Raw genomic sequence first — 24940 nt, forward strand, 5'->3', positions numbered from 1 at the left:
ACGTCAATGGAAGCATTTGTTTTACAAGTTCCAGGCATCATTGATCCTGGTGTGCTTGTTCTTCTATTTATCACACTCACTTTCAACTAAACATACTGTGTTGTACATGACACGCCTGATGTATATTACTACACTCTCTACTTCACTGTTCGGGTAGACGCATTTTCATAATATAAATGTCGCATATTATGTTTGTCCAATATGCAAACTTTAAATTTATCTGCTTGCTGATGTAGGAAAAGGATACTAAATTATGGCCAATGAAATGTGTTTGTATCTGTCTGTGCATACTCAAGTGCTACCCAATAAATGCATAGCCTGTAAGTGTAACTTTTGTGTCCCTGCTTGGAGCGGTAATTTATTCATTTGCATATTTTTTGCATTCAGGGCTCCTCAGTTGTAAAGTCTGGGTTATAATAATCACTCCCTAACATTTTATACTTTAGAGATTTGAGGCTCTAAAAGAAGTGGTCTACTTGGGTCAGTGAAATGGCTCAGCAGGTTAGGTGGAGTGTTACCAGACGGAACCACCTGGGCTTGATTCAGGGAGCTCACGTTATGGAAAAGAGCACTAGCTTCCACGAGTTGTCCTCTGATCTCCACATGCACACAGTGGTATGTGCATTTTGGCCCCACCATTCAGATGAATAAACAGATGTCATGAAAACAAACATAGAAGTTTATCAATAATTAACAATCAGGATAGAGTATCAACATTTGGAAAGGCTGACTTATAACATAAAAGGAAGAATGCCAACTGAGCACACCAAAATTAAGCAAAACAGCCATAATGTTTAAACAAATACTCACTTATACAAGTGGCCCGTTTACAATGACCTCCATTGACTTTATCGTTTATAAAATGGGGCAACAGTTACCTGAACACATCAGCTTTGTGTGTTTCCAATTTGGACCTTTTGAATATACACCAGCTAGGCAATGCTAATAATCATCTTCACAATACCTTCAGAAACCTGTAAGAAGCAAATAGACAGCCTACTGTGTGACCAGATGCACTGCTGTGCAAAATTAAAACAGCAGATGCTCTTTGTTAGAGATACAGAGGAAATTCAAAACAAGTATTTCCACACACTGGGAAGTTTGAAAAAGAAAGATTGTTGGAATGCTGATCAAAACCATCAAGTCAAAGATGATTAGTATGCTTATACCAGAGAAGACAGACATGAAGACTTAAGAATGGATTGGGGGCACAAAGAATAAATCAACATTTGATGAGAAATATAGAATACCATGAATAACAGTGATGGGCAATTCCCTTTCTCAGCGAAGAATATTTCTGGGTTTTATAAAATTGTTAATACTATAATAAAAAAGAAAAAAAGTTTTGGAGTCAGTTGGATGAAAATAATTAATTGTGAAGAAGTAACAATAAAAGGATTTGAAAGGCAACAATAATGTGCTGTGGGTAATTGCCTATGGATTCCGTTGTAAATAAAAATGAGAAACTCAACAGAGATGAAGCAAAAGAAGCTCTCCAAACCCACTCAGTTATACCAGATAAATTACAAACAGAATCCTAACACATATGTCTTCCTCAAATAAGGACAACTACACACAGAAATAGGAGGTTAGAAAAACCACTGGAGTCAAGATAAGGTCACAGACAACTATGACACTACTGGCTTCCAGAGATGCAAAATGTTCTGTTTCCAGCAACTGCACCTGAATTATTCCTGCAGTAGCTTAAAATACAAAAGTGAAACCATAAAAGAATCTAAACATTCCCTATTTATTTTAAAGTTATAGGTGAGAAAGTAAACTAAATCCTATGGTAGCTCTTTGCATGAATTTGTAAATCATCAGCATATAATTGAGACCTAAGGATAGCTGAATGGGGAATCATTACAAATGGATATGCTAAAGGAATGCTGACATTCCCCGAATTTAGTAGAGTGCAACTATAATATAACATTGGGCTGGAAAGGACAGTGCACTTATGAACACATAGAAAAGAACCTAACTCAAAGCAAAACAAACTTTCAGCAGAATACCTCACTGAAAATCCATAAATATAGGAGCAGAAACAAACCATAAATTAAAAATAGCAGTCCCAATCAAAATAAGGAAAAAATAAATAATTTTTATTTGCCAAAATTAACATTTATATAAAAGACACTTGTGAAATTAAATTTTAAGACTAGACTATACTTGTGAATAATTAAAAACTAATTTCAAATAGCATAAATCAAATATTGACTTCCAAACCATTTCACCCTAAAACAAAATTAGAATACTGATTCTACAACCATGCTATGATAGTTAACCCGGGCTGCAAATGAGATGAAATTAAAATCACCATGGAAACAAACATCTGTGAAAGAGTTTCTAGACTTAGTTAATTGTGGCGGGAAGAGTTCAACATATGGGAGGCACCAATCACTGGGCTTGGCTGAAGTGTTAAACTGAAAGGAGGAGGAAGTTGTTGACTGGCTGCTCTCTGTTTCCTGACTTCAGACTCCTGTGACCAGCTGCCTCCATCACAGGTTGCTAAAAACTTCTCCACCCTGAAAGACTGCATCCTTGAATGGTGAATCAATATAGACCCTTCCTTCCTCGAGTTGTTTTTTGAGTCAGGTATTTTATTGTAGTAATGAGAAAAATAACCAATATACATGGAGTTGGTAGGGTGGAGGGGGGAGGTGGAGGGAGCTGGACAGGGGGAGGGAGTGAGAACTGGGATTGGTATGTAAAATGAAAAAGATAGTTTGTTTTCTTTTTAAAAAATAAATGAAAAAAGAAGGCTGCAAATGAACAGAAATCAACTACAACATAATTCTGGAAAGAAAATAATTTGTTACTTTATCTATCTTATTTACGACACAAAAGCACCAAGCACACAAAAGTTCTCCCTGCACTTCATTGCTTTCACAGGCCATGGACAGGTTTGCAGAGTCACGAGGGACTAAATGCAGAAAACCACTCCTCAGTAACGCTCAAGAGTGCATTAAAAAAAAAAAAAATGCCATGCCTACAGTATCATGCAGAAGCTCCAGAAGGAATATTGCAGTCCAGAGCTATGGCACTGTTAGCTTGAATAGACTGATTCATTAGGATCTTCTTGAGGGAATACTTCTGGCTTCTTACCAATAAATCTTCATTTGTGAAGCAGAACTAGATGATTAATACAGTACCCACTGACACAATGAAATTCTGACATTTGACAATGGCTCTTGTAATCCTGACAGTAAATATTCTGCACAGAAAGAAAGGGTGGTGAGTTCACTTTCTTAGGATTGAATTTTAGAGTCATTTTACTAGTTTCTATAACTTTGTCCTTGATAATAAGACTAGAAGTTGGAAGGTGTTGGCCCATGAAAGTTGGTGGTCCCAGCACTCAGGAGGCAAAGTCTGGGCGGTGAATCTGAATTCAAGGCCAACCTGGTCTACAGAGCTAGTTCTTGGACAGCCAGGGTTACACAGAGAATCAAAACAAACAAACAAAAAACCAAGAAAGAATTGAATTGCCTTTTATGCATTAAAAGGAATAAGCTTTGGCATCTCAAATGCTGGATTTTTCTCCCAATGTGCTATAGTAAAATTCACTGAGTCAGCCAGTACACAATATTCTAAAAATCTTGATAGTTTTACATTAAAAAACGAAACTAAAGAATTAGTCATAAGAATTAAAGTGTCTTCTGATTGGTTCCTTGGCACTGATCCCTAAGGCTCATCCTGGTGGGAAGTGGGGAGATTCTGGTGTTGTGTTTCCCAGCATGCCCTAGGCTAGACTTGTCCTTCATACTTCCTGTGCAACTCCTACACACCGAAACAAAGATCTTTCCTAACTTTCCTTAGGATAGAGGGATCCAGCACTCCCACAAGCCTCTCCTCCACCTGGTTATCATTACTAAATGTATGTCTAATCTTAAAAACGGGATGTTTTTCATGCTTGAGATTGCAGCATGTTGATCTTTGAAAACTCCACCTTTTCAAATTGTGCCATTAGCTTAACGATAACATTTTTGTCTTTTACTTCCTGTATGTATGTATGCTCATGTAGTGGGTATACATGCATGTCCAAGTTCTTGTGTGTACATAACTGTGGAAAGTAGAGCTCAACCACAAGTCTGCCCCTCAGGAACACTTTCTCTTTGGTTTTGGTTTTTAGGGATGGCTTGGATGTTTGTTTTGAGACACGGTGATGTCACTGCCTGAAACTCACCAGTTAGGTTAGGACAGTTTGGCAGTGAGTGCCAGGGATCCTCCTGTCTTCATACCCCTTGCATGTTTGTCTTTTCTTCACATTCTTGGCATTCTATGTGGGTACTACTGGTGACACTTAGGCAGCTGTACTTGGGTAGCAGGCCATGTTACCAGTTTTCAAAGAGTAATGCCAGTCCAAACAAACAGCCAGATGACCACAGTGCTAAGGCATCTCCACATTCCTTTAAGACTTTAGATGGAGTGTCAGAAAACAAACATGTTCTGCATTCGAGTTTAATTTGATTCCAAGTCTTTATAACAGGACCAACTGACAACATTAGACCAGTAATGAAAGAAACTGGCCGATGTGTGGAACTCTGAATGAGAAATGAATTCTCTATCCTTGTTTTTTAATTTTTTTTTTCGGTGATGGGTATCAAATGCAAGACATTGGTTATTCCAAGGAAGCACGCTATATTGTACTATATCCCCACTTTTAAGATTGTAGTCTTAACTGTTCTGCTTTGGTATTAATGCCTATCTTTACCTATACAAATTTATTCTATCACCATGGTGTTTATAAAACAAGGGAAGAGGGACGAGGTAATGACAGTGTTTTTATTTATATTTTGAAAACCACTATAAAATAAAATGTAATGTGTAGTAATGTCTAACTAATCACAGTTTCTTCGACATAACCATCTCTACAACTGAATTTAATCATATTTTCATTTTTGTAAGGAGAGTTCAAAAATACTTGAAAGAATCCCAACCGACACCTTCACATCCATGGAGTACTACACAGCAGAAAAAAAAATGACATCTTGAACTTTGCATTCAAACATCATATTGAGTGAGGTAACCCAGACCCAGAAAGACAATTATCACATGTACTCACTCATAAGTGGTTTTTAAACATAAAGCAAAGAAAATCAGCCTACAAATCACAATCCCAGAGAACCTAGACAACAATGAAGACCCTAAGAGAGACATACATGGATCTTATCTACATGGGAAGTAGAAAAAGACAAGATCTCCTGAGTAAATTGGGAGCATGGGGATCATAGGAGGGGGTTTTAGGGGAGGGGAGAGGCAGGGAGGGGAGCAGAGAAAAAATGTAGAGCTCAAGAAAACCAATAAAAAAAGAAAGGATAAAAAAGAAACTTTAGTTTTTAAAAGAATGGAGTTTTCTCTGCTTCAATCTAAAGTAAGCTTGATCCAGTTAAATGAAGTCATTTAATCTTGTCTCATCTCATGTGAAGTTGTCACTTGTCCCTTCTCTAGTTTTTATATTGATGGATTCAATTATTTATTAATATGTTATTATTATTACAGCATTTTAGGATGTGTGTGTGTGTGTGTGTGTGTGTGTGCATCCACACTATTGTTGTGAGGACTTGACAATCAGCCCTAACTTGAAGGAACTACATTACTACCTGCTCTATCCTAGTCAATCAGTGACTCTTTGCCCAGAGTGCAAAGACCTGTGTAATAATTTACACAAAACTTCCTTGTGATGGTTAAAGAAACTTCACATATATAGTACCGGACATTTCTTAAGGGCCGTTGACCTTTGCCATGGAATGTTTGTGAGAGCCTAGTGGCCTGAAGGTGAAATAAAAGGTATGATAATGGTGTCCTTGCTTCCTGCTTTTGTAAACTCGCTTATCATTGTGGGAATGGCCTGAAGTGATCTTTTCTATGACTGTGCACTGGGGAAGAGAAACAGGTGAGAGTAGAGCCACGTTCTTGCCTAGCCCCGGATTCCATGGCTGATTGTAATGCATACCTTTGATATCGAGCTTTATAAACCTCCTTTTTACTTTCCTCAGCACAGCATGCTGTTTTGCTCTAAGGCTGCTTCCCTGCCAGAAGTAAGAATACATTCATTTATTCTAAATTTGAATCGAATCTATGTCTTTGATCTTTCCCAGTGGATTTGAACCCCACAACACTGCAAATGTGTGGAGGTCAGAGAATAGTTTGCGAGAGTTGGTCCCACAACTCCACTTGGATTCCGGGGACTAAACTCAGGTTATTAGGCTTGTGTGGCAAGCACATTTACTCACTGAGCGATCTTGCTGCCTCTGACGTATTTCACTCTCAGCCACTGATATGCACACTTTTGTTTGTTTGTTTTGAATCAGGAGATCTGAACTATAAGTCTGATTTTGACATTAGCCAGCTTCATAAACTCAATCCACTAAAGGTCTTGGACTATATGATGCTTAATTCATCTCCCCTCAATTTCTGGGATTTATGATTGAACTTCACCCTACAGTTGTCCACTGTGAGTATCATGTTGGCTGTCAATATATTTAAGCAGAAGAGCAAAATGAATACATGTTTCCCTCTTTCAGGTCCATTTCTCTCTACCTCTCATGCACTCTCTTTTTCCCACCTTGCCCTGCTAGAAGACAACTTCCAGGGATGTGCAGCCTTATGTAGCAATGAGGGGAGCAGGCCTGCTTTTTGCCCCGCCCAGCTCCCGCATGGCTAGCTTAGCCCCGGAAATAATAACACAGAAAATATATTCATTTAAACACTGCCTGGTCCATTATAGCTAGCCTCTTCTTGGCTAACTCTCACATCTTGCTTTAACCCATATCTAGTAATCTGTGTATCACCATGGGGTCATGGCTTACCGGGAAGATCCTAACCTATGTCCATCTCCAGCCCGAGCTTCATGGCATCTACCTGTCTCTGCTTTCTTCCTCCCACAATTCTGTTCTGTCTTCCCCACCTAACTACGTTCTGACCTATCAGGCCAAGCAGTTTTCTTTATTAATTAGCCAATGAAAGCAATAGATAGAGAGAAGACCCTCCTACATCCGCCTTACTAACAGTGGGGATGAGTCCATGCTGGCTTCGCGGTAAAATGGCAAAATCAGAAAGAACAAATTGAGTTTCACGTGCAATATGGAATGCTCATTTGTCCAAACATAAAAACAAAATATGTACACATGGAAACTATTTTATGCATGAGCATTGATCTAGAGAGGGATTTGAGAGATGTCAAACAAAGAGTTAAACTGTGAGTGACACTAGAAAGCATTGAGATAGAGGAATGAGAGTAGCTGGGCTTAACTTTTGCTACAACTTTCCCTATACTGCTTTATTTATCATAACAGAGATGCACTATTTGTATTTATAATATAAAGATGTATCGATATTTAGAATAAAATATAATTTTACACATTTCCATTAGTCAATGTTAACTTTTACTTTTGTAACCTTTTAGCAAAGTGTTTTTGAGTCCATCATAATCTAAGCATAAAATTTTTAGCAAAGGAGAGATAAAATAATGTGTGGGGGAAAAATCAGAAATATCTTGATATATCTAGTGGATGAATCTCTTCTTATCTCTGACTTAAGCAGGAAATTGCACTCAACTCTAAAAGTAATTGATTGCATCTATGATTTAAAAAACTAATTATGATAATAAACATATAGTTAGAAGAGGAAGCACAGATGAGCCTCGGTCTTTTCATTATGGAGAGCTGTGAGAGCCGGCATCAGCCGTCTCTGGGGAAAACAGAACAGAGCGAGGGCAGCATCTTGAGAACATCTTGTGGTGAGACAAATGTTTCCAAAGAAATCAATAGCTGAGGCTGTATTTAAAGGCAATTATTTCAGAAAGTACATAAGCACAGACTAATGATTTTCAGCAAACATTTGCCAGTGCATAAGAAGTAAGAGGCCTTCCCAAGAAAGGGCACCCGGGTTCAAGGCAAAGACTGGGAAAGCAGCAAAACATGACTACTGAGGAAATTCAAATTGCACCAAGAGTCATTAAGAACCAGAACTTAGCAAAACTGTTATAATGTTTGTGATCATGACTGTATAGCTACAAAAATAAGGAATTCATTATGTAGACCGTGGACCCTAGCCAGTGTCAGTGTTTGGGGTCTCACCATCGCTTTTCTTTTATTATTGTGTGGAGAGAACACAGAAAGTCTAAACGAATATTTCTTTAGGAAACAGAGAAAACCTCCAATCACTCCTCAATACCATAGAGCCCAGAAAATTTAGTGTCCCGCCCCCACGTCCTATCCCAGATCTTCATCTATCTAAGACTCTGTTGTAAGCCACATTTTGGGGTGACTTCTGTCATGGTCCAGCCATGACAGGTTCAAATGTTCTAGGTAGGGGTATGTGGATTAGAAATGTTAGGTAGGAGGAACAGGGATACAAAAGAAATACAGAGACCCGGGAAAGTACCAGGAGGACAACGCAGTGTATACCGAATACTGAATTTGCCCACATTTAATTTTCATACCCCAATACAAAAGCGGGAAAAGAAGGCAAATGACTGCTTTAAAATGACACAAAGAACAACCAGAATAGTTACGTGCTTCAATACTTGAGACATGAAGTAATTATTTTCTGAGTAAAGCATCTATGTTTTGGGCAGGAATTAGTGAACACACCCTAGACCAAGTATCCTGTAGGTAGCTACTCCCTATATAAAATCCTCCTATTTTAAATGAAAGAGCTTAAATTCTCTGGCCTTTCATTAGGGTGGAAAGAATCCACTTCTACGGGCCATCTTAATGTCCAGAACACCAAGTAACCACACCCTAGGTCATGATTTGTAGCCATGCCTGTTGTCAACAACTTTGATAGAGCAAAAATAAGCTCAAGCTCTCTGACCTCCAGTCATGGTGGAACAAGACAATATCTATTGGTCCCCATAAGACCCATGGGCATTTGCTACTCCTAACTCCAGTTGGGAGTTTTCTTAGTGTGCCCTTTCTAGGCAGTTTCAGGACACCCTGACACAATGTACTACATTTCTGAACATACCCTACCCATTTGAGAATCCATAGCTCTACAGAACAGGAAAACATTACTGTATCAAATCAGCTCTGCAAATCATTGCCTGTACAATAGAAATATTCCTGTCTTAGTTTGGAGACAAAAATATGTTGTTTTACCTTCTAATACTTTTAGTTACTTTTTTTTTTACCAACTTTTGTTTATTAAGAAATTTATAGACAAACCCCTGTGATCTACTCTATCCAAACATGGTCCATCTTCCACAATTCTACCTCCAAATAATCTATACTAACTCTAGTCAATCAATGGGATAATCCATTGATGAAGGCAAAACCATCATAATTCAGTCACTTCCCTAAAGCCTCACTTCTGAAGTCTGGTTGCATTGGTGAAAAAGCCTTCGACCATAAGCCTTTATGGAGGATGTTGCATATGGAAGACTTAATGCTTTCCTTGCTGTGTCTTTCCTGAGATGGAGTTCTTATCTCTCCTATCCCTCATGGAATAGCTATATTCTTTTATCTGATTGATTTATTGCCACACTGTAGCTATTCGATAAAAATATATTTAAATAAATGGGCCAATCAATGCAAGAATGAAAGAAAGCAAAGGCCATATAGTTACTTTCCTGCTGTTGTGAAAAAACACCATGACCAGAAACAAAACTTATGGATGAAAGAGTTCATTTAGGCTTACAGTTCCAGAAGACAGTCCATAATGGCAGAAGGCATGGCGACAGTTGACAGAGAGCTAGAGCAGGAAGCTAGAACACATTCCAAAGAAAGAAACTGAAGAAAACAAGCAGAGATGACTAACTGGAAGTGGAGGGAGAAAATAAACTCTCAAAACCTTTCCCTGTCTCTCAAGGTCCCACCTCCTAATGATTTTCTAATTTTCAGAAACAGCACAACCATCAGAAACTAAGTGTTCAACTATTTGAGCCTATGCAGCACATGTCTTAATCAAGTCAGCACAAGGGGCAATAGATAGACAGAGAGTCAGAAAAGAGGGAGAGAAGGGAAGAGCCAGAAGGTGAAATGGGTGAGATAAGGAAACAAGTATGAGTAAGCCCTGTTTTCATAAGCTAGCATGCTGTCACGGTATATTTAAATTCGAGTCTGAGCATTCCACAGTCACAGTGGGCAACACCTGAGAGCAGGCTTGTGGTCTTCTGAGGGTGCTTATAGCACAGCAACAATCTTCAGGCTCTCTGATGGATGTGTTTCTTCAGCAGCTAATGCCCAAAGCCTCTGGTGGAACACAGAAACAGGCCTCTGAAGGAGAAAATTGATCTCCGTGTATTAATTGGCAAGCTCCCATCTCTCTGCATTTACAATTCCCACTAGCATTTTGATTAGCAGACTCTTCTGTCAATTTAACATTCCAATCCTCTTGCAGAGTGTGACATGCTGGGGAGACAACACTTGGGTTGCCTCGTGTTGGCTGCCGCAGCAGTGAGCAGGCATGACTGCCAGGCTGATTTCCTACACCTTCTCCAAGACAGTGAGGCATTTAGAACGGCTCTGGGCATGCGCTTGGTTGCAGCTCACTGCGAGCACAGAAATATCATTCCAAATGCAAGTCTTAGTGTTTTCTGTTATTATCGTCATTATTAGCATTATTATCTCCATCGCTCTTCTAGAGTCCCTTCTGGAGAGATTCCTTTACACTAAGGAAGATTAATCCCCCCAAATTAAGTTTGATCAATATATTTAGTGAGGCATAAACACTATGATTAGTATTTGATTAAAATTCCTATCTTCATTGAATTTAAACAGTAAATATATTGAAAGGGGCTCTTGGTTGTCCTCCTAAGCACTATTATTGCTCTTCTCCTGTCTTCAAAGAACCTTTTAAATATTATGATGAATTATATACCACAATAAATTATTGTCTAAACAAATTTTTGATAAATAGGCATATTGAATTTGTTCTCCAACTATGAACTTGGTGATGACAGAACAGAAGTAAAAATCCTTGACCATTTTAACTTTTATATGTTTTAGTAAACAGACCACTGTGAGGTAGTTAAAATATATTTTACAGCCATTTTAAAAGTTAGATGTTACTTTTGCGATGGTATATTTTTATGTTTTATGACTTTAATTAAATTTCTGTTTTCACTCTGAAACACTGCTATATAAGACAGTATAAAATCCATTTTAATCACTAAATCAGCAATCATTTTGTGACTTCTCAGGGCTTATTACACCAAGGGACTGATAATGGGGGTAAATGTTAATAACCTGCACTTTTTAAAGCTCCAAGCTGCATGCCGAAGGATCTTTTTTCCACAACCCAACATTACATCGTAGTCAAGAGTCTTGTCGTGGGCTGGGGAGTTGCTCAATGAGGAAAGTGCTTGTTGAGGAAACATGCAGATCTGAATTTTGTTAAATTCCCCAAAATCCATGTAAATTCAGATGTGGTGCTACCTGCCCTAAACAGGAGCGGGGAACTCGACATCCAAGATTATCCTCTGACTTTCACAAGCATTCTTGGGCAAGCACACATATGCGTGCGTATATGCTTCAGCATCGATGTACACACACACACACACACACACACACACACAATTCTTACCTGGATTTCCCAAAATTGTCATCCTTAAAAAAAAAAAAAAAAAAAAGAGAGAAGCAGAAAAATCCTAACACTCTCTGCACTTTGACCAGGCGGTGTTTCTTAGTTCATTGCCGTCTACTGCACAAAGAAATGTCTCTGATGAGATCTGAGAGCCGCACTATAGATAACTTATGACTTTGAGGGACAAGGAGCTAGTTTCTTTTGAAGAATGAGGCCCTCATAGGTCTACCATGCCCCAGTAGATGGTTCCATCTCAAGAAGGTATGAGTAGCATAAATAGGACTCAGTTAAAAACAAAAGGACAAGAAGTTGGTAGAAGGGAATGAGGCAAAGGCTGGATATGAGAGCAGTTAGGAGGAAGAAAGGAGGTAAGTATGATCAAAGTATAAGGTAGGCATGCAAAAATACTGTACTTTTAAAAAGTCAAAACAAAGAACTCTGGGGATTCAACTTGCAAATGTGATGAAGAGCAATAACAGACACATTGCATACTCATGCTCATATTAATAACTAAGGAATAGGAAACAAACATAGATTATCTCAAAGCGCTAGAACATTCTAATTCTGTGGGAAAACATATATGAGTTAGTTCTTGATAGCTCAGTATCTTACAATTAAATAATATCCAAGTAGCATTATTATTTGCTTGCCCAAAAATGTTCCCACACAGCTCAGGTTTAACATATGAAATAAGTACCAAATTTAGTAATTAAATCAACCACTTAATTGTAAAATTCATTGAATTCTATTTACAACTCTGCCAAAAAAATTCCTTCTTTCATAGCACATACATTATTATACAAGCAGAAACACAATGGGCAGGAGATTAAATGCATACAATGGTATGATGAAAACTAATCATATGTCACCCTGAATGAGAGAGAGGAGAGGGCCAACATGGTGGGCGCTAATTTTCTGGATGGTTCGCTATGAGACCTTTGTAAGATGTCAGGTAAAGCAAGGATGACAAAGGCAAAGACCTGAAGAGACCCCTGGACTGAGTCACTGCTACAGGGGACTGTAAGTTGCAGCAGGCCAGGCAGGTGAATGCTATGACAAACTGAAGGACTGGAGAGCTGGCCAGTGTGTCTGCCCCCAGGGGATAGAGAACACATCAGGAGAAGTGTTCTTCAACCAATTGTCCAGAAGAGTGCTTCTTGGGTTTCTGTGTTTATAACTGGCCATGAAAGAGGGGAAATCAGTGCAGCCTAAAGACTCCGGTGGTGTGAAAACATACAGTTATTTTCTTCTCTTGTGGTAAAAGAAAACCAGAAGCCAGCGTCTAATGACTCCAAATCTCCCCCTGTGACTTCTTCCGTGTGTGACCTGAAGCACCACACCACTCTTAGGCCTTAAGCTGTCATAGTCTAGAATATTTCTTTTTCTCCAACTCTAGCTCTTATTTTACAGAAATGAAAACACAAAATTTTCTATCTCCCTCCCCTTGCTTATCTATTCTATAGTCTATTCCCTAAACTATCATTTATAAATTGTTTCTCCAGCTTCTTCATTGGGATGCTTTCCAGCTCACAGGAGATACTTTTAAAATGTAGTCATGCAGACAAGCCTCTTATTTGAGATGAAAAGATCACCTCTGAAAAATTCCCAGGACAAAGCATTAAAAATTAACTTGGTTTGATATTAAACATAAATTTATGCAAACAAACAAACAAAATAATCCTTGAAAGAGATCTGAGGAGATGTCTCAGTGAGAGATACCCCTGCTGTACAGGCAAGACAAGGTCCTGAGCTTGAATCCCAAAACCCAAATAAAAAAACCAGGCTTAGCAGAGCACCTATGAACTTGTTACTGGTGTTTAGGGGCAGAGAAAGGCAGATGGTAGTGACTTACTGGTCAGGCTCTTTGAGTAATCTCCATATTTGTGGGGACCCTGACTCAGATAAGTAACAGGGAATAAAGAAAGATAACTGAAGCTGACCATTGTCCTCCATATGCATACATGCTAGCATGTGCACATATGAAAATATGCACATATACACAATACATGAACAAACACACACACACACACACACACACACATCTGTGAAGGCTCCACAATTAGTCATCTTCCCTGTACTATTCTTCAAACTACGTAGACATCATCCTGAACATAACATGTTTTAAAGAAAAATACTTGACTCTTCAAAGTTGAGTCATGTCCTATGCTGATAGAGAGCTCTGAGTTCTGAGCTCCCCAGCATCAAAACCCTTCTGGACCAAGGGCTTTCCCACTAATCCAGCGGCTTCCACAGTTTGCCAGGAAATCATTTCCCTTAAACTTCAAGTTGAACATCTGTCTCCCAGCATGAGCTGCACTCACCCACTGGCCCTGCCTCTGTGTCCCACCCAGCATGATTCACAGTGGATATTCTTAATCTAGTCAGCTCTGTTCCCACACACAGAAGTCAGTTCTAAAGATGCACAAGGAAGTCCACTGAATGTGCTCTGAGCAGGAGACCTCTGCTCTGGCTTGCCAATGCCAGCAAGAGCTTCTGGATTTCCTTATATTGCATTGTTTTTACAGATAACAGCAAGAAACCAACTTCAAAAGCCTTTCCACCAAAATTTGACTTAAATTTACATGTAAATATAAAGTTACTTTTATGTGTGTCCTTTATTGAGCTTCCTTAGGAGGTTCCCTGCTAACTGGCTCCTTTATAAACTGATCCTGATGCTGTAAAGTCGTCATGACATCTCCCCCAAAGGGCCACGTTTCAATTGGGAATCCCTGGCCAGATGCCCTGGAATGAAGAGCAGAGTGACTAAGTGACTTCAGGACATCTGTTGAGTGGTGAGAAATGAAAAGGTGTTCATTCTCAGTGTGCTTAATAAATCCCAAATGGTGGCTGAAAAGCTTCTCTACAGTCAATAAAGGAGCTACAAAGCCTGAGGAAGCTCACTTTTGACAGCAGTTACTCCTATGGAGAAAGCATGTTCCCCGGGGGTTGACAGGAGACTGGTGTCATTAGTGCTGGCACAATGGAAAGAATCACAGTGGGGAGAAGTGACAGGAACACAGTGGGTAGACGCGACATTGCCACAGGACTCAAGTAGTACCTGCAGGTCCAAGAACGACAGCGAGCATAGAAATTGCAGAGCTAACTGGACAAGTGGGAAAGAGAATAAGCCGCATTATAAAACATATGATAATCAAAGAATATGCTAAGGCTTCATTTTAAGTGTTGATCAAATGGTTCAGAATGCCCTGGAATGGGAAAACAACATCCCAACTCTAGTGTGGGTCTGTGTAACCAAGGAAACCAATTATCAAAGCACCAGGGTAGGAATATAATGTTTGGCAATCAATAAACAGAAGAAGTTTGATCTGCAGAAGAAAAGGCAGATAAATTGGAGCATCCAGGAGAATGGGGATTCTCAGGAAGTGGAGATTAGAAAAATGAGTTGGAGAACTTAGCGATTAGGTGGATGAAGGCTAAAACTGAAATCTTAAGACTCAAAGAACTTGGAAGGAATTCCAATTTTAATGTTAAAATATTTTAAACAATTAGCTGTGCAGAAGAATAAAAACAAATATAGAGGTAATTGTATCCCTGGGAAAAATAGTCAATATTTGGGTATTTTTATTAATAATTTACATGAAGCTAAAATGCAATATTTTATATTTCTAATTGGTGTGGTAAAGAACCAACTTGGAAAGCAGCCAGACAGATTGCATAAGTGGTCATTTAGAAAAATAAAGGAGTCTAATTGAATTAGAATTTTGGACCAAGAATAATAGCAAAAGCTGTCCCTAATCCAATGGTTCTTATGTTTGAAATTGGGAAGAATAAGCCAGCAGAAATTGCCCATAAGAATAACTCCACTTTATTTGACGCAGGCGGGGATTTAATTAGAATACATTTGCCATAGTCTCAGAAAGCAGGCTGAGAAAGCCATAGAGACAAGCCAGTAAGCAGCACCCCTGCATGGCCTCTGCATCGGTGCCTGCCTGCAGGTTTCTGCCCATTTGATTTCCTGCCTTGGCTTCCCTTGGTGATTGCCTGGAATTGTAAGCTGAAATTAACCCCCATACAAAAAAAAAAAAAAGAGAGAGAGAGAGGGAGAGAAAGAGAGAGTGGGGTGAGGGAGGGAGGGAATAAAAGAGAGAGAGTGAGGGAGAGAGAGAGGAAAGAAAGAAAGAAAGAAAGAAAGAAAGAAAGAAAGAAAGAAAGCTGAAAATTAAAAAATAAGCCGTGGTGAAGAACAAGACACTGGAATCCTCCAAGGACAAAAAGTTACCAGAAATAGAAATATTCACCTTGAAAACAGAAATGGCTATAGAGAAAATTACTTCCTCCTAAGCTGTTCATAACTGCAGCAAAGTAGCCTCCTGCCGCCATAAAGAACCTCAGTCTGGGAAGAATGCAGATAACTAACAGCAAGATAATTTGATTTGCTGTATGTAAGCAATCTTGAAAATAAGAAAATACTAGAATATCTACTAAAAGAAATTAAAAGGTTTGTTATTTCTTTCTTTCTTTCTTTTTTTTTTTTTTTTTTGGATTTTTCGAGACAGGGTTTCTCCGTATCTTTTGGTTCCTGTCCTGGAACTAGCTCTTGTAGACCAGGCTGGCCTCGAACTCACAGAGATCCGCCTGCCTCTGCCTCCCGAGTGCTGGGATTAAAGGCGTGCGCCACCAACGCCCGGCTCTATTTTTTTCATCCCTAGACATATTTCAAGAAAATGTGGATCCTCTATCATGGAGCTTACTTGTTAGTAACTGTTTTACCAAACATGCTTAGAGATCGTTGATTTATCGTGTTTGATCATGATGCAACCGTTTTGTGAAACTTGTATATTTGTATACATTTAGCTTTTGTATCCCAGGCCCATGTATCCTTCATGCTTTACCCAATTGCAAGTAAGTAAGGCTGAAAACAACAACAACAAAAACTTTGTCAAGGGCACTGTCAGGTAAGATTTCGATGGACACGTCCAATCACACAACCAAATCTCTGTAGGCTGCCCACTGCTACAGATGCTCCTCAGCTTACAATGGAGTCTTAATAAAGACATCATTGATCTGAAAATACTGTGCCATCAAAAACTGCTTGTCAGTCACCTAAGCGTTGAGCCTCAAAGATGAGCCACACTGTAGAGTCTCAGCTTCTTACCGTGATGAAAGTGACAACGGTGTGATTTCGCAACACTTCACCAGAATGCCATGCTGTGGGCACTGCTCGGCCAGGAAGAGGGCACGCCTCAAAGTTAGAAGAATTCTTTAGACTGAAACATTGCGAAGGCACACACTCCTAAGACTAACCATCATAACTAGGGACTCTCTGTTTATGTTTATGTTATTTTCAGCTTTTCCCAAACCCCAGGTTCTGGATCCTGTACCTTCATATCTCCTTCAATCTTTCTCTTACAATTCATCCATTTGTTCTGCCTGACCTCGCAATGGTTTCTGACTCTTCATAAGGTTTGTAAACACCCCCATTTTATGTCCTGCTCAGTGAAGACTGTAATGTTCTAACTTTACACAGATGCTTTCAATACACTATTCATATTTCCTCATCATATCAATTTCTTTCTAACTAGCAGCTGATTCCTGACGCTTTCACAGTGAACTGTATGCATACCTACAAACCTTACCATACCTTACCGCAGGCATCCACTGCCTGCCTAAGGTTCCTTTATTGGATGTCAAGTGCTTCTTTGGCTTTGAGCAGGAGGCCCAGGTAAATAGCCCTTAGTGTAGCATTTAATCAAGCGTGAATGGTTGGGTAAATCTCAAGATTTTGTTCACCTCAGGTGAAATAATTCTGTGCTGTGTTCTACAGAAAATCAAGAGTTTGGTGACAGGATCTACACCCACAGTGCCTCATAATAAGCCTGCAACGGTCTCCCTAACACCCAGGCATCACTTTCTCAGGCCCCTTGTTCCTACATGGCAGAAAATAGAAGTCCATACCTCACTTCCTACCTCTTCCTTATCTCATGACATCTCTCCTATCCTAATATGAGCATTTTCTTTAAGAACGTACTTTGTTTCTTTAGGAACGTTTTAAAAAAAGACACTTTAACATCTGAGTTAAAACAAACAATTTTGGTCTCTGTATATACAGGGTATCTGCAACCAATGATGCAGTCACACTCTTGGGAAAGTGATATTTTTTTTTTCTCAAATAAAGCCTGCCCAGATTGGGAAGTTTAAAGGGCTTGTTGTTCCTAGCAGTTCCAGATATCAGGCTTCTGGCAGAATTCTGTGTGAATCTACAGCCTAGGATGGGAGGGTTTGGCCACAGAAACACCTTGTTTTAGCAGTGAGAGCGATCCTTGCTGCCTGTTAGGGAAATCAAGCCTGTTGTTTCTGAGTTTTGCTGTTGTTTTGGTAATAACCAAAGATGTAAGTCAAATGACACAAGATCTGGCTTTGGAGAAACACTAGAATTCAAAATATGTATGGATTAAAGACCTGATGGGTATAAGACCAAAGAAATCAAGCATTTGTTCGTATCCTTCCAAACATTCCAGATGGTGAGGAATTCTGAAAAACTCCAGCTTAGGTAAAGTGAACTTACCCGAATCATCATGACCGAACATCTGATATCGTGAATTGTGTCGTAGATCTTCTTTGAGATGTCCACAAACTGATTATCATCAAGAACAGTCAGTGAGTTCTTGCTTAGGGCATCTAAGGCAGCATTCACTTGTGTCACGAACTCTGGAATCACTGTGAAAATAAACAGTAAGAAGATTATCTCCTTTGAATTCCAGGATTCCTTTACTGTCTTGGAAATGAAGAATTGTATTTTAAACGAGTATCTCATTGCTACATTTTTAATATTTTAAATACAGAGAATCACACATTATAGAAGAGTTATTTCAACATCTGAGGAAAAAAGCAATCAAAGACAATGAGAAGTATAGTTACGGAAATATAAAATATTCTTTTTCTTTATGTTCTGCTTCTTTTGAGCAAGCTTGAGAGCATTTCTCATTTCTAAAACTATTGAATATGAAACTCACGAAATTGAAAAATCGAGGCTCTGTGAAAACTGGTTGGAACGATGACTGTAAAGATATTTAAAGAAAGAAAATACCTGACTGGCAACTTAGCCTAGCAGGCAAAGTTCTTGCTGCCAATCCTGACAAGCCGAATTTGATGTTTGGAATCCACAAGGTGGAAGGAGGTGACCAACTCCTTCCAGATCGTCTTCTGAGCTTCACCTGTATGGTGTGTCGTGCAATGTGCTCTCAAATAAGCCCATGCAATTCAAAACTGAAAAGGATAACAAGGCCTCTGAGATGTACTAACTAAACAGTTATCTACAGTTATATCTATATATGTAGTTACAGATACTAATTGTATCTTATAAGAACAATAAAAGTGTTATGAACATTCTTTGGGTAAGATGTTTCTCCACAATCAAAACAAAACATCTTGACATCTTCTTATGCATGACGGCTCGGAAACAGCAGTACCCTAACTATGTACAAGAAGGAATCTTGTTAGGTAAAACTATGGATGACTGTCAAGTTAAGATATTAAAATAAGTACATAATAAAAAAGGCTTCTCTAACTTTTAATATAAATTAAATAGTGCCAGAGAAATGTCTCAGCAGTTAAAAGCAAGTATGCTGTTCTGGACACCTGATTTTTGCGCCCACATCCGGCAGTTCAAACTCATTTGTAACACCTCCAGCCTCTGCAGCCTTTATGCTGGTGGTGTCTTAATGTGACCCCAATCATGGGGAATGTGAGACAGACCTAGCCAAGCCTACTCGAGGTAACCCATTAGCAGTCAAATCCACTAATGTAAGTATTCATGGGTGAATCTGCTGGTGCAGACAGTACAAATCTCTTGAAAGTTCCATTTGGGATCTGTCTCCTAATATTTCATAATGAGGATCAGATTTAAAAAAAGTCATAATCAAATCATAGCCACGTTCTACCTTCTGCCCAGTCATTCACTGGAAGTAAACAGATAAATGCTTAAAAAACAAAGTATTTTCTTTGCCTATTCCTCTTTATTATCTCTGTCCAAATATTAAGTGCAATATACTTAATAATATAATGATATCCTAAATACATTGCCAAATTGTACACCTGCTGCCTGTAGCCATCACCATTTCTTACTTGAGTCCATTCTATGGTTTATATCATGCTCCTTTCTTAGGATAATCAATCTTTTTAATGAAACATCTTCTTTAAAAAAAAATAAAGATGATTTGCCACGAAATCCGCAGTCAGTAAATTGTTTCATGAATGAGTCATGGCCTTACTATGATCATTTACTATGATCCATGATTTCATGAAACTTTCTCCTGTCTACCCTGGTATGTAGTGGATATTTAATGAGTTGGGTGGTTGAAAAAAAAATGAATAAAGTCATAAAGTCTCCAAAAGCCAAGCAAAGGTATGGGGACAATTCTGACTATTCAGCTTGCATTTCAGTGTGGTTTAGGTTTTGTTCATTTCAGAGGTACATCAAAACATATTTATACAGGCTTCTAGAAGCATTCAAATATACTGAATGAGTGAATATCTAACTATCTATCTAATTATTTATTTATTCATTTGGCAGTATAAAAAAGAGGTAGGAATTCTTTTTTTTTTTTTTTTTGGTTTTTTCGAGACAAGGTTTCTCTGTGGTTTTGGAGCCTGTCCTGGAACTAGCTCTTGCAGACCAGGCTGGTCTCGAACTCACAGAGATCCGCCTGCCTCTGCCTCCCGAGTGCTGGGATTATAGGCATGCGCCACCACTAAATAAGTTCAGCTATTCCACATCTCTTTCAAATTCTAGTTGTGAACACAAACCACCTACCCTAGTTGCTACCATAAACAGAGAAAGTGAATGGCTTCTAGCTCCATTAGTATCCTTTCTGCACCCTAAAACACTTAGTGAAGAATGTGCTGTACTCTCAAAAGCTGTTACAGCCTCTTGAAGGAAAGCTCCCAATCTTCCTCACTCAAAACTATTTTATCAACATGCAGGCAACACATTAAGTCTTGATTGACACTTTCAAACTGTTAGCATCTCCCTAGCAGCAAAGACGTCCGCATCATCTCTCTTCCCATCCTGGAGGTACAGAAGGGAATAAAGACTTTTGCTTAGTGTGTAACGCGTTATTTCTCTTTCATTAACTTAAACCTCATCTGCATCTGTGCTTTACTTAGACCGCAGTCATGTGGTTGCTTGCATCTAACTAGGAAGTATTGTTCTTAGTACTTCCAAGAAAATACAAAGTAAATATAGTATAATTAAGTAACTGCTTAAAGAAGATTTAGGAATATGACAAGTCTGTCTTGAATTCATAATCTACCTGGGTTTTAAGAAACCGTAAACTCTGACAAAATGGCTCAGTGGGGAAGGATGCTTACTGCCAACCTGGGAGACCTGAGGTGAGCTCCTGGGACAGGAATAGTGGGAGCAGAGAATTAACTGTTACTCGTGGTCTTCTCGCCTTCACACACGCACACACACACACACACACACACACACGCACACACATGCACACGTGCACACGCACACACGCACACGCACACACACGCACACACACACACACACACGAAATAAAATGAATTTTTAAATAAAAAGGCAAACCCACTGAAGGCTATCAGTCAGTCTATCTATTCCAAACACAGTGAAGAAAGAACGCACACTGTACTCTAAGAGGACCGTAGAGAGTGCCAGAAGTCCTGAAGGCAGACTTGCAGATGCTTCTGAGTCATTGGATATGGTTGCTGGAAAGCAAACTGGGCCTCTGCAAGAGCAGCAAGTACCCCTAACTGCTGAGTCATTTTCCCAGCCCTATTCTCTGGGCTCTTAAAAAGAAAAAAGAAAATTAAAAAAAAAAAATTAGTCCTTGGGAAGGGGAGTAAGGGAGGTGAGCAGGCACCTGTGTGGCAATCAGGAGACAGCCTCGTACTCTGGTCCTCACCTTCCACCTTATGTGAAGCAGGGTCTCCCTTGTCATTTTCTGCTTAGTGCACCGAGGCAGCGGGTCCATGAGCTTCCAGGGATTCTCCTGTCTCTGCCTACCCTTTTGCCCCAAGATGCACAGGACCTTTTACTATTGTGCTGTGCCCTTCTTGGGTTCTAGTTGTCTCCCAGCCCTCACTGAGTTATTACTTTGTCCCAGGCAGGGCATGTTGCCTGCAAGTCCGATGTAATTCTCACAGTAGTTTTGGAAACTGAAAGCTATTATTGCCCTGATTCACCTGATGAGGAAGCCGAGGTCATACAGCCAATCAGCGGAGGGCAGGTGTGTGCGACTCTGGAGTCTGCTCTCTGGACCCTAAATCTCCACTGTCTCCTTTTTAGTAAGTAAAGTCCTTGAGACTTCTAAACTGCCATGCTGCTGGGAAAATTAATGTTAATTTCCTGACAATGAGATTAACAGACCTATGGAGCCAAAGTCTACTAAGCCTTGAGTCTTTCTGCGGCAGGAACTCACGAATATTTTATCCCTTTTAATCCTTGCTAAATTTATTATGCACATTTGGAAGTAGATGAGGGTACATAATAACTAATTAAATAGGTCAGAAAAGAATTCCAGACTCATTATAAGTGATGCTTAGAAATGATGTCACCAATTCACATTGCCAGTCACTGATAAACCCAGATTAAAATACTTATAATTATGCTGTAGTGTTTGAAGACTACTAATGTACAGGGAAGTCTGACTTTAAAAAAGACACACAGGGCTAAGCCATTGTCTTAGGGTGCTCTGTTTCACAGCTGGGGAAGCCATTTATAACAGCAAGGGCGACTCATCTTAGAGTGGCCCCAATCATTACTTCATTCCATTCCTGCTTTATTTAACACTAATATTAAAGTTCCTATTTGTTCAATATGTATGGGTCCTTGAATAGAGAACTGTTTGGAACCGCCAAAAATCCAAATCCATGACTGAGAAGACCTTGCTCCTTTTCAGAGGTTGTGTCCTGGAGTTCCCATTGACTCTGACCATTTAGGACAGACCGCAGAGCTAATAAGAACAGCTTTTCTAGCCTTACAAATCCTGCTTCTACCATTTACAACACTAATAAATTAAGGAAAGGACACCTGGACATAGAGTTTAAGTTTTTTTTTTAAAAAAAAAAAATGTGTGTCCGTGTCTGTGTGTGTGTCTGTGTGTGTGTGTCTTCAATATAAGTATGGGTACCACGGATGCGATGCTCCTGGGAGCAAGAATTGCAGGCCGTTTTGAGCTCCCTGATGTGGATGATAAACAATCTGGCCCTCTGCGAGAGCAATATACACTTTTAACCTTTAAGTCATCTCTTTAATCAAAGACATGGCTTACTAAAGTTGACAATGATGCTGTTAGCCTCTTACAGATATCTTATTATATATACATATTTGATTAGTTAATAGGTCAAGTGTCTACGTTTGAATGTCTCTAGTGATAGAAATGGACTCATTCTTCATGTTTATACTTTGAAATTTTCATGTTTAAGATGGATGCTAATATTAATTAATATTTGAATTATTTTAGAGAATCTAAATGCCTCTGAATTGGAAAAATTTATCTATTTTAAATTTAAATTTCTCACATCAATTTTAATTTTAAATCACAGTCACTCTTTAAATTATTTGAAAATTGACATATTTGGAAGCAAAGGAGATGATTGAGAATGAAATATTTTTGCAAAAGACCCAAAGTTCAGTTTCCGGAACTCATACTGGACAGCTCACAACCTTCCAAACACCATCTTCAGGGCTCTAAGGTCTGATTTTTGTCTCCATCATCACCTGCACTTATATGCACATGTACACACACAGATACACATATCTATACAGAATTAAAATAAAATAAATCTTTAAATAAGATGGACATATTTAAAGTGGGACCAGTGCCAAGGAATATTTAAAGATTTTTATCCATAATATATCACTTGGTTTGGGGTTAATACATTGCCTGCTAATTTTTTTCTGAATTATAATTTTCTGATGTTTTTAATACTTCTAATTATTTATTGTTCTAATTATTAATATCAACTCTTTTACCATAATAATACACAGAGCACACAAACTTAACTTTTCATGAGATGTGATAATGAGTCTTCAACATGATCCCAAATACCTCTCTTGGTACCTAAGTCTCTGAATTTTCCATCCCTGTGTTGTACCATCTGCATGCCCAGTAAAAAGAGCAGAAGTGATGTATGTGACCTAAATGATTAACCAAGTTAAAGAGATGGTGTCGTTTCCATTTTGGTCACTCTTCCATAATATTATCGTCTCTAGAGACTTTATGTGCACCTTAAACAGCCAGTGAAGAGGCTGAAGTCACTAGGAACTAACGTTGCTAAGAAACCGTTTGCATAAATATCAGGATTCAAGCAACAGCTAGGAGAGTGGGTACCACCCTTCAGTAACCTAGGGTGACAGCTTTGCTCCCCTGAATTTCTGAAGTCCAGAAAGTACACCAAATAGTCTCAGCTTTTTTTTCCCACAGTGACTAAATATAATGCAAAGAATTATTTTCCTTATGGGAGAAAGATTAGTTGAGTCTGATCTTCTATTAAAGCAAACCATATTGTATACCCCCTTGAATCTTGTTTCATTAAACTCAAATATATGTGACTTGCCTCTCATGTTGCATAGTATGTTTTCATCCTTATTGTTGTATACCTTGCCATCCTACATTGATACTACTGTTTTTCAATTTAGTGCAGCTATCAACATTTATACATTGACCAGGGAGATAGTTCCGACAGTGAAGAACTTGCTATGCAAACATGACAGCCTGAGTTTGATCCCAGCTCACAGATAAAAATACGAATTGAGCAGGCTGTGATCTCAGAGCTGGGGAAACAGAGGTTGTAAGAACACCTGAGTCTTGATGGCAGGTCAGCCTCGCTTATTCCGGCACCTGGAGGGCCCAGTGTGAGACCTTATCTCACTGATTAAACAGGGGGAAAGCCCAATTATAAATAACACCTGAGGTTTAACTGACTTCCACACACATATCTTGGTAAATATAATTGCCATACACTCAACTGCCTAAATAAAGTGGGAGTCTTCCCTTTTCTTACGTGTATCTTCCCTCATCAAGTTTGACTGCTTTTATATCTCTTAAAATTCTGAAATTAAAACACGCTCCAAATTCTTATTACTGTTGTTGTAGGTTGGATCTTTCTCATCTCTCACCTTGCTGGAGAAGACAGCCTACCCCACCTGCTGTGCATGGTCCTCCAATCTATCCTCCCCACTGTCACAGGAACCACATCTCCAGCCCTTCAAGTTTCCCTTAGTGACCATTTCTAAGCAGCCAGTGTCTTTTCGGTGAAGAACGTGACCAAGCAACTGCTTAACGTTATTATTTGTGAAGCATACATGCGATCAGGTCTCAACTTACTTGCTTTATGCTGATGGTAGGATTTCATAAGATGATGCCTTTGTCGCCAGTTTTGATTCCTAATCCATTCCTTGTATTTCAAAATAATCTGGGGTCCT

The 24940-nt window shown here is 39.1% G+C and overlaps 1 protein-coding gene across 1 annotated transcript in view; it reads right to left on the reverse strand.

Moving 5' to 3' along the window:
* Ctnna3 (catenin alpha 3) overlaps positions 1-24940 on the reverse strand; it is a 1347523-nt gene that overhangs the window by 235638 nt on the left and 1086945 nt on the right. Inside the window, exon 13 of the mRNA XM_041655198.1 lies at positions 18053-18204. Coding sequence (XP_041511132.1) covers positions 18053-18204 — 152 coding nt within the window. The remainder of the gene's footprint in view (positions 1-18052; positions 18205-24940) is intronic.

This window comes from Microtus oregoni, unplaced genomic scaffold, assembly GCF_018167655.1.
Source record: "Microtus oregoni isolate MIOR12 unplaced genomic scaffold, Mior012 000007F_ref0000211, whole genome shotgun sequence".
In the NCBI taxonomy this organism is placed as follows: domain Eukaryota; kingdom Metazoa; phylum Chordata; class Mammalia; order Rodentia; family Cricetidae; genus Microtus; species Microtus oregoni.